At 35.4% G+C, this 11,123-nt stretch overlaps 1 protein-coding gene across 1 annotated transcript; it reads right to left on the bottom strand.

Moving 5' to 3' along the window:
* Nucleotides 1-807: 807 nt before the first annotated feature.
* Nucleotides 808-10,105, bottom strand: LOC129367985 (elongation of very long chain fatty acids protein 6-like). Its single transcript, XM_055042723.1, has 4 exons — nt 9,818-10,105; nt 5,868-5,999; nt 5,461-5,612; nt 808-3,841 (listed from the first exon to the last, which is right to left on the bottom strand). The coding sequence occupies exons 1-4, from the start codon at nt 9,898-9,900 to the stop codon at nt 3,411-3,413; spliced, it is 798 nt and encodes a 265-aa protein (XP_054898698.1). The 5' UTR covers nt 9,901-10,105; the 3' UTR covers nt 808-3,410.
* Between the last annotated feature and the right edge of the window lie 1,018 nt (nt 10,106-11,123).

The following is an 11,123-nucleotide window of genomic DNA, read 5'->3' as shown; positions in this document are numbered from 1 at the left end:
CACATCCCTTTTTTAATCTATAAATTGCTTTTCCATGACTTATCGATTGTGTTCTTTGAATTTATGGGTAACAGTGCACCAATTCCCCATTTACCTCCTCAGAACTCTTTTTTTTTTTTTCTAAATCAATCCAGTTACATTTCTTGAGTTTTCAAGAAATGTTTAAGATGCAACAATCTTAAACTGAACAAGTTGTCAAGCAAACTTTAGTGGTGGGAGTATTTGAGAGTAGAAAAACAAATCCAAATCTTTGCCTCATCTCAAGTTGAGATCGTCAACCTGAACGCATTATTTCAGAAAAATACAAAGAACAAAACTGTTGCATAAGAAATGCCGCAGGCATGGATTAAAAAACCAGCTGTGATGCAGAATATGGTGGGCCACGATCTGTGGCGTCTCTCACCACAGCTGAGACAGAGTTTTGTCCTCCATCAACCCGTGGCCTCCCAGCAGGCTGTCTCTCAGTCAGGATGCTTCACTCTCTGATCGGGGACATCTGATGGGACTTCACAGAACACTTTGCTTCTATGAGTCAGAAAATCAACTGGATATTAATTTACTGCACAATGTTATCATTACTATAGTACAGGGAATCCAAAATGTGTACAGACGATAGAAAAGTGATAAATAACTTAATTAAAAACTTTTTTCCATATTTAATATGCAATAAGCCGGTTCCAAAAGTAAATAGACCCTTTCAATTATATGTACTTGTAGATGTTTTGATTAATTTAATCATTTAGTTACTATATTATTAGATTAATAATTTACAAGATGACCTAAAAGACAAAAAAAAAAAAAACTGAGTCTGCTAAAACAAAGATGGGTTTATTGCAACCAGAAGCCCTTTAACTTTATTTTTTCTTTCAATTACAATTTGTATGTTTCACAGAGATGCTTTTTTATAAGAGCGGAAATAATTCAATGCAAAACCAAAAAACATTTTCAAAGTACAAGTAAGTACATCAATATTTTTTTATAAAATGGAACGAGAACTTGCAAAACCTGCAAAACTGGAGCTTTGATTTTTGGAGTTTACTCCAGGGACAACAAGGCAGCAACATTTACTGTGAACAAGACTCACATTTAAGTCTGTTTTACATTTTTTTTAAAAAGTGCTTAATGATAAAATATTCCTTGTTTTCCTCACAGACTAAACTTAGGAAATTCCTTGGTGTTGAATTTCTAAGGCAAAATGTGAAACACCGTTTCAGGTTTTGGTTTAAGAGACAAAGCATAAAAGGCTGTGCAGTGCCAGCTGTAGCGAGAAACGTGGTCGCCCTACTACAGCCTGTCAGTGCTTTTGTGATGTGCATGTTTATGACTGCTTACTGTTAGACTGTCATTCTCTTTCAGTGCCTATCGCGCAGAAATTAAAGAGTTTGAAAGGAAGAGTCCAATGGTTTTTCTAGCATTTGTGACCTTATTTCATCATGTTAATGTGCTAAATTCACAGTTCTCCTTCAAAGCTTTGTCTAACAACACATTCCCAGAAATTTCTAAACTCATCTTTTAACACTCCTCATTCATTTACAGATATTTTAAGGTAAGAAGACAAATATAATTTTAACTATTAACTATCAACATTTGACATTTAAAAAAAAAAAAGATTTTGCACCTGTCATCAATATGAAAACATTTTTGTTTAGAAACACTTTCCAATGTGAAGGTATCAAAGAATGCACTTCCTGTATTGTATCATAGTGTACTTGGCAAAACATATGAAAACTTATGCACTTCATCATACAAGCTCACACCATATTTGCGCTATGGGCGTGTTCTAAAATCAAAAGCATCAGCACGGTTTCTATCCGTTTGTCAGACATTCATCCTGAATTGTCAAAGTGAAAACTCAACGGCCAAAAAGATTTTTTGGGAGGAAACACTCTAGGGAGTGTGCTAAAAGAAGCATCGACAAAGCCAAAATCATTGAGCCCTTTGAATTTGACCAGATATTGCACCATATTTTAGAATCTAAGTATTTATTTAATGTTCAATTAAAGTTTATTTTCTAAAATGTAGCTAATGTCTCAAATTCTCTAACCAGAAAAGACAAGTTACATTTCAACACCTAAGGAAATTATGTCTGGCCAGTAAGAAGCAAAAACATTTGGATAATATTTACCTGCGAGTATTTACACGCAAGTGTTTATCAGTTCGACATTCGTCTGCAAATGATCACAACAAAATTGGAACTGACAAAAAAAAAAATCTTAACTTGAATAATTTTGATACATTCAAATTTGTAAGTATGAACTTATTTCCTTCTTTAAATGGAAAAATACTGCATGCATTCTGAATAAGCAGCAGTTTTGCATAAGTGGGATTTCCTTGCTGACAAAAATAATTGTGATATTTTTGCTATCAGTGAGAAACTCTGGCTGTGGATGTTTTAGAAGATCAACATGCTGCTGTTTTTATTAAACACAATTTCCTCTCAATAAGTCTGCATCTTTTTGAAACAATTTTTCTACTTTGTCTTTTATGTGTTGAATATCAATTTAGACATTTCCTAAAATCTTACCAGAGATATTAATCATATTGATAACAGGTGCAACAGAAGGAAAATACTCTGAAAAATATACATTCTAATTTACCACTTCAGAGAAGTAAAATATCTACTTCACTAAAATAAAAATATTTTTACTAAAATAAAAATATTTTACTGTAGTGAAGTGTACTTCACTAAAATGGGAAACCATTAATTCTTTGGTCATGAATATGGAAATGTAAACAAAAACACTTATAATTTGTGTTTATCGGAGTCTTCTTATTAAAACGTATTTGATGAACTGTGCTTCAAATATAAACAAGCAAAGATTTGGACAGTGGATGGGCAAAATAGAACTGGATGGAATGGATAAGGTATTTCTGATCATTCATAGATTAAAGTAATTAGAAACAATAATAAATAAATTTGTGTTAAAGTTGTAGATTAAAGCTTTTTCAAATCATAGGTTACACTAAGGCTCTCAACTAACAAGCTTGAATAATAAAAAATAGAATAGAACATTTCATTAAAGAACATAAAATTAGTAAGTGCGTTTGTTCCCTATCTCACAGTTGTTATTTTTTAGTTACATTAAGGCCATTTTTATTACAGCATATGACCACAAACATTTGCTGAACACATTTCACAAATATTTGGCCATTACATGTTCATAGCAGATGTTGGTGGAGAGTCACCAAGGCAAAGTTATGAATCGAGCCTTATCACAACACTTTTTTATCTTCATCCTTGATCATTCCTCATGCTTTACTTCTAAATATTTATGAGTTTATATCAGAATGACCTATATGTTTCTCCTGCTCCTAGCTGTCTACTGTCACTGATGTATTGTTGTTTTAAGAGGCAGAGTCTAATAAAAGTGAGAAAAACAGTAAACAGTCAGTAAACTACTTCTAAGACATTACTCTGCCTTGGATCCTTTGTCTCTGGATGGATCCTTTACGTAGTTGTTGTAAAAGAAGGAAGCAAACAGCACCAGATAGCTGAGGTACATGACTGTGCCCCACATGATGTTCTCCATGTTGGAGGGACAGTGCACTTCATGCATCCACATGTACACTAAGCCTAGCACAGTCAGGCCCATTACCATCTGCAGGATCTGGGCCGTAGTGATAATCATGGCGAGTGGCCGGGGCACCCGCAGTCCAGCTGCCCGGGCCGCATAATATGTGTACATGATGGAGTGAACCATGTAGTTCATGGTCATGAACCAGCCGCCACCCGCCACCAGGTCCTTGTAGGAGAACCAGGAGTAAACCAGCACGGTGATGTGGTGGTACCAGTGCAGGAAGATGAGACGCTGCTTTCGCAGGATGATGAACGCCGTGTCTCCTGGGTGAGTCGGGAAAGAGAATTTAATCTGTATTTCAAAAATTATAATGTAAGAGATTATTTAACATTTCTTTCACAATTTAGATCTTTTTATCTATGAAAGCCTAATGGACACAATTATAAATTTTATTGTATAAAAATGGCAATTTTATTAAAGTGTCTCAAAGGATTTACTGTCATCTTGTCTTCTTTACAAAGTGCTTTTCTCCTTTTGAAAAAAAAAATTACTGTATATTTTATCCTTATTTATATGCTTTATAAAATCAAAATGTAAACAAAATTTGATAAATTTCCATTTTATATTTTTCTTTACTCGCAAGATTATTTCCATAGTTGCACAATGGAAAGTGAAATTTGTCCACCCTGTGCCACTTTTAAGAGCTATATTAGCACTGTTACCAAACAAAGTGAGCATTGCATATGCAAAGAAATCTAAAAGCAAAAATTACTTTTCAATATTCTTTAAAGTTCAGTGAAATTACTGTTTCACTTCATTAAATAGGTAATTTAATGTGTACTCACACCTTCTCAGCAGGGTCTACAACTAAATGGTGGCCATTTAGCACCACTACTATATTTGTTCCTTCTGACTGGCTTATTTTACAGAACAAAATAGGCCTTTGTTCATATAATCTCTGAATTTCAAAAACGTATTTGCTGCAAACAGAACCATATACTTCCATTAGCTAGTCATCAGAAGCTTCTAAAAATAAGTCTAGAATAATTGTTACTGTAAAAGTCATTTTCCAGAGATTACTTATGTCATTAGCTGTGCAACTTGGCTGGATGTCAGCAACATTACAGCACTGATGCTGATGGCTCGCTGAATTTACAGAAGGAGCAATGGCTTTTAAGTAGTAAACTGTGGAGTTAAGCTTATTGATTTAGCTAATTGAATGCATACAACTGTGCTTTGTGCAGATTAGTTTCTCAGAGCTGTCTTAACGTTTACAAAGAATTGTTGAATGAAAGTGGACAGATGTAAAACTTCTAAAACATATATTATGAGGGTTAAGTCACCACTAAAACTAAAGTATTAAAGTAATTCCTATGTGTTGTATTGTTTATTTTTCTTAATCTATTTATGCAACTCTATTTAAAACTGATAAAATGTAAAAAAAAATTAAATGAATAAATGAGACTTTCATAATTTAAACTGAACATCTCAACCATGGATTTTCAATTCCAGTTTCTTTATAAAAAAGAAACGTCCTCCAGTTTCAAGCAGTGGGAAAGTGATTACGTCTTTCCTACTTGCAGCTGAGGAAACATTCTTCATTTCACTAAAACAATTTTCTCACTCCCTGAGCATTTAGCTCTTTTTCTATAGATCAATCGCACCATCTGAGCCACAGATTCTCTCCAGGCATTATGAGCATTATAAATTTCCCAATTTGAGAACAATACAGGTTTATTCTATTCTACTGTATTGTAATATGTGCTATTCTACTGCTCCCTGAACTCCCGAATAAATGTTGATATTTTCATTTTGGAACTGGTTCATACCATTGTGTTGCTCAAACTCAAATTGACCATGCAGGGCATTCTGAATATAAAAACAAGAATTATAATCCAGCTTCAAACACAACATAAACAAAAATAAACAGAGGGAATCTTACCGAGCTCAGGGGCCTTGCTGATAGCAAAAGCGTAGGACCAGAACTTGGTGATGGGTGCATTGTAAAAACTATTGTCACACACAGACTGTTTGAAGCCGCTCTTCGAGATAATGTGCATCATGTATTTTCCAGTCCTGACCGCTCCGATAATACTGAATTGTGAAGAAAGAATATGAGAAAAGGACATTTTAATATTCGATTGAATACAGAAACTTTTATAAACCATAGAACACAGAATTACGCTTCAATATGCCATAAATAAACTATTAAGAAAACTTGTTTCGTAAAGAAACAATTTGAGAGAGCAGGAAAATAAACAGAGAATCTTGGATGTTTAACTGTTTTATGGCAGCAACTGTGTTGATGAGTAAAAGCTTTTAGTTCACTGCAGAACAAGTTGCACTCACCTGAAAATGGCGAGGCTCAGCGACCACAATGCCAAAGGTCGGCGCAGGTTCAGCTTCGGCCTTTCCCTCATGAAGTGTCTGCCTCCGAACACGAGCGCAGCATACAGGCCACAAAATATGAATGACTTGCTCCTGCAGAAAGGAAACAGTGAAAATTGTGGCTTTTTATGCATTCACACCATTAATTTAAGACACCTAAATACAAACCAGTGCACCTATATCATAGCGAATAAACGGCCTCAGGAAGACCAAGGAACACAGCAGACAAGACAGAGATAAAGTTGTGGAGAAAATTAAAGCAGAGTTGGGTGAAAATAATTTCATCCTAAACTAACAAGCCAGTCAAGGAGAGCCTTTAAGAAGTAGTAAAGAAGCTCAACTCTGGAGGAGGTGCAGAGATTTACAGCACTGGTGGAAAATCTGCCTATTACACAACTAATACACTCCACATTATACATTTTATCTTAAAATCTCATGGTCTATAGTTAGTTTCATACATCTGAAATATAGGAACTTAATATAAGGCAAAGTTGGTAAAAATAAATAAATAAATAAATCTGTAAGATCACCGTCCAGTAGGAGACTGACCTTAAGGATATAGCCAGAGCAATGGCATAATCATGTGTTAGACTGGCCCAGCCAAAGTCCAGACATAACACCAATATACAATGCTTTGAATTATTTCAAATTAATCAATGTTCACAGACTCTCTTCACCAGTCTGACTAAGTTTGAGGTATTGTACAAGGGAAAAATTGTAAAGATAAGATACACCCCAAAAGACTTTCAGTACTTATTATGTTGGTCTATCACATAAAATCTCCATAAAATATGTTTAACTTTGTTCAGAACGTGGTCATGGGGGTAGCAGCAAGAACACCTGATCCAAAGTCTAGGAAATCAAACATTTACCTCATCCACAGTTCAATATTCACATGTAGGAAGTAAGGTGTAAAGATCAGTGTATTTTTAACCTGGGCTTTTATCCAAAGGGCCTCAGAGAATCGACAGTCAGATGTTTGCCTTGTAGTTCTGCTTTTTTTGGCCTCTACAAGCCAACTGTTATGCAAGTTTGACACAGTTACTATCAGGTGATAATCAGAAAATGATTGGTTCGTGGAGTTTTTCAATAAATTATTATTTTTTTTTGTAAGAAGATACAGATTTTATTATTTACCAGGTGGCCCAACAAAAATCATTAGAAAATTGAAGGAAAATTCACTTATTCTAATCACATGTTATTGATCCCATACATCCATAACACAATATGTTTGCAGTTGAGCCAAACTCTTTCCATTTTCAGATGATGGATTAAAATTGAATCCATCATCTGCAACTTTCAGAAGCAGTTGGGTTTCACAAGACTGCTATTCTGGGATAGCAGCCTCAACAGGTGTGAATATAGAGGAATGTCACTTTTCAGATTTGGATTTGTAAAAGCTTTGGAAACCAAGCATAATTATCTTCCTACTTTATGAATAGTCGGTCTGCCACTTTAAATCCTAATGAGATTTAAAGTGATGTTTGTGGTTTTAACTTGACAGAATGTAAAAAGTTTCAAACTTCGTTTTTGCCCCAGGCACATTCAGACACTTGCAATATATTTACTTATGAATACTGACTATTACTATGAGAAAGACAGGATTAATAGCATACACTTAATCAAAAGTGCAAATAAACAATTTACTATCTAGGTACTTTTGTGTCCATCACTATGTTGCATAAGTAGAATAGCCATATTGGACTTCAAAGTCTAGGCTTAGGTAAACTTTGTTCATTTTTGTATATTATACATTGTACATCATATATTAATGTGAACTTTTCCAATGAGTTACTGAAGCAACATCTTGAAAAGGTTGAAAATTATTATTTCACTTGCTGAAAAATATAGGGGAAAGAAACATTTTGTCTACCTGAGAAAAACCTTCGTAATCTTGCAACTATCTTCTGGATTGTTATCTACCTCAAAAATGCAGCCAAACCTGTGAGACTGACAGGTCACTCTGTGGGTTCACCCCAGCTTCTCACATAACTTTTTCAAGGACCTTACTAAAGTCTGGGGCATGAGGAGCAGGGATGTCAAAATCATTTAGAGGTTGATATTAGAAATACTAGAAAAATAATTAATTATAGATATTCATTTGCAGCAAAATTTGTAAACTGACCCATTCTCATTTTCCCAAATTGTCTCACTTCTTCTGGGAGCAGAGCCCCAATAACAGATACTCTTAGCCCACATCCTCCTTGTAGTCGCTCACCTGATTAAAAACACAAACTCTACATGGAGGATATATCCCAGAAAAGAAAGATATGTCCCCTTCTTTTGGTGACGAGGCACAAGAATTGTTTGGAGGTAGTTTCCCAATCAGCCACATGGACGAAAGAAAAAACTAAACGTCCCTAAGTAGGCAAATTTAGTTTTTATCCAAAAATATATTCAAATTGAAAGAAAAATGGAAGAATGCATCTTCATCAGAGGTATATGTTTCCATAAAAGGACAGTAGCACTTGGTCTACTGGTTTTGTAAACAGGTAAGTGGCACTTTTAAATTATTTATTTTTAAATTAAGGCTATACTAATTCAGCTCCTACTCTAGCCCTAATCAAAGAAGCTATAATGTCATTGTAATTAATCCTGTGCCTTCAAAAAAATTTTTTTCTTAGTATTGAAAATGGCATTGAGTATATTTTAGAGTATTGTTATCAAGTTTCTTCTGAAACATCATTGCAGCTGCATCAGATCTGAAGACAAGGAACAAACTGATAAAGGAGAAGGCCTTTGTGTTGTTCAGGTGATACGTAGATGCTGATGGTGAGGAATGCTGCACAACCAAATAATTCAAAAGATGTCGTTGCAACACAGATAGTTAACAAGGAAGAACTCTAGCTGTGCCCTTTGAAAGTATTCACACTATTGTTTTACATTCTGTCACATTAAAGTCACAAACTTCTTTGGATTTTGTGAATGCAAAATAGAACGAGAATGAGATATGGTTTTAAACACTTTTAATAAACAAAGCATGCCCCTGCTTTTGTAATCCTGCCACCTGAGAGAGTGCAGTTCTATGCAACTACAGCTGCAAATTGGGTGTATGTTTAGGGCTGTTGACAAGGAAGGTGAACCGTCGCCTCAGTCTCAGGTTATATGCAGGCTCCAATAGCTTGCCTTCCTGAATTACCCTTCATCTAACTCCATCAACCTTTCCATCAATTCTGGGTAGGTGCCCAGTTTTCCTAAAGAAAAACTGGGCATGGGGGTGGCAGTATCATGCTGCTTTACAGTGGTATGTTTTACAGTTTTACAGTGGTAATGGCATCTTAAATGTAATTTGCAGTTTTAATTACTTGCCAACTTTTTATGCAGGTCAAAAATTAACATTGTGATCTCCCCTGATTATGACACGTTTATCCATTTGTTTGCAGTGTCCCACATGGCTTGTAGTGCACTGCAGTCTTGTAGCTTTTTCTCAACACTTTTCTCCTTTCCTCTTGGCTGTCTAGCTGCATATAGTCCTGATTTGTGGAGCTATCCAGTCAACAGACCCCCCCCCCCCTGATTTGAGGATTTCTGTGCTGCTTTTGGTAATGGCAGCGCCATATGATGCCATATTTGGTAATATGATGCTTTTCTGATCACTGAAAGTACAGTTAAGGTTTGTGTTTGTAATTTTTTTTTTAAATCATGTATCTTTGTCTTCCCTATTAGATTAATAAAAGTTTAGGTTTTTCCTACAGCATAACAAAATTTTAAAAAGTTCAAGGTGTGTTGAGTAATACTTTGCATCCTTGAAACCCTTGTGAAAAGGAAGTGCCTAAAATTGAAAAAAAAAATGCCCCGCCTTTACAAAGAATCTGTAAATGTAAAGTAGTGAATGTTACCGGTTTAAAAAAAAATCACAGCAATCAAGACCCATGTTTTATCTTATTCACGATACTTTTAAATCCACCCACCAGTTTTCTTGCATCCATTCCAGAGCTCGAGTTTCATCGAAACGTCGCTCAAAATCAAAAAGGTTCAGTTCGCTCTCGTTCATTTTCTTCCGCAGTTGAAGTTTTTTGGATTATTTTATCGACGGGGGAGGGGGTTAATATATTCACCAGAACTATAGTGTCTACTGAAAGCTACAATGCGGTCGCTGTAGCTTTATCCGGCTTCCTGGTTAAGTCCTGAAGGGGAGGTCAAGATGCGGTGTGCACGGATGAAGCGTCCCGCTGTCACTGCTGTCGACGCGCATAAAGCTAGCTTTAGGATATTTATTAGCCGTTTCCGGTTGAGACTTTCACAATAAAACACCACGGAGATGTCACAGAGCTGTTTCAAAAATCAAAAAGGGACAAAAGACAAAGGAAAACAATTAATATCGGATTTTTTTTACGTCGTTACACTCGTACGGGAAAATTACACATGATTTGATCTTAATATGTGTAACACAAGAACACACAACAGTGAAACGCACTTCACTGTACAGTATGTGGTGCTGGCTTTAATCTTTATTCTTTCGCGCTACAAAAAGCAATCCATGCCTGCACACATCTGCTCATCTTATCTTTATTGTCTTTTTTTTTATAGTGCAATCGTCTTACCTGCCCTTAAACCGAACTCACTCACTTGTATGCCCTTTATTCAAGCACATTTATAAGAAAAGTTTGAGCAGCTCTCAAGCGTCACAACGTCTGTTTCATCTGGGCATCTTAATTAGGCGTGGTATGCAAAAGCCAAGTGGTGAGACCAGTTCACAGAGGTTTGTAAAATTAAATTGTCGTACTTAAGTTTTGCATGGCTAAAATGAAAGGTTCCTCATTTGCCAAGTTGAACTATTAGAATTGTCAACAGCCCAAATAGATAAAATCAAATACTTAAAAACTCTTTCATTTTTAGACTGAACACAGATACACGTGCATAATTTTGGTCATTCATTCCAGAAATTCCTGAAAATGAAACAGACAAGAAACAAAACATCAAAGAAGTTCAGGAAATAACTTCAAAAGGTTTGGTGACTGTGTTTCTAAGTAAGTGTAACCAGACAGTGTAAAAAAAAAAAAAAGGTTCGGAAGCAGGATCCATTTTACTTCTGTTTTCTTGAACACTTTCCTTTTAACTTCCATGTTTGCTCGACTTTCCCTTAAGTTTGTTTCTCCTACAAACAGATTGAACAGTTTAGTTTTAGGGCCCCAGTCCAATTAAACAACAATCAGAGCAGCAATTTCTCTTTTATGTTTGTTTAACATTTGTTGTCTATATTAATTTCTAAGTTAG

Source organism: Poeciliopsis prolifica, unplaced genomic scaffold (assembly GCF_027474105.1).
Source record: "Poeciliopsis prolifica strain line A6 unplaced genomic scaffold, Auburn_PproV2 SCAFFOLD018, whole genome shotgun sequence".
Classification (NCBI taxonomy): Eukaryota; Metazoa; Chordata; class Actinopteri; order Cyprinodontiformes; family Poeciliidae; genus Poeciliopsis; species Poeciliopsis prolifica.
Note: the sequence above shows the minus strand (reverse complement) of the source record. Positions and strands in the feature narration are given on the sequence as shown.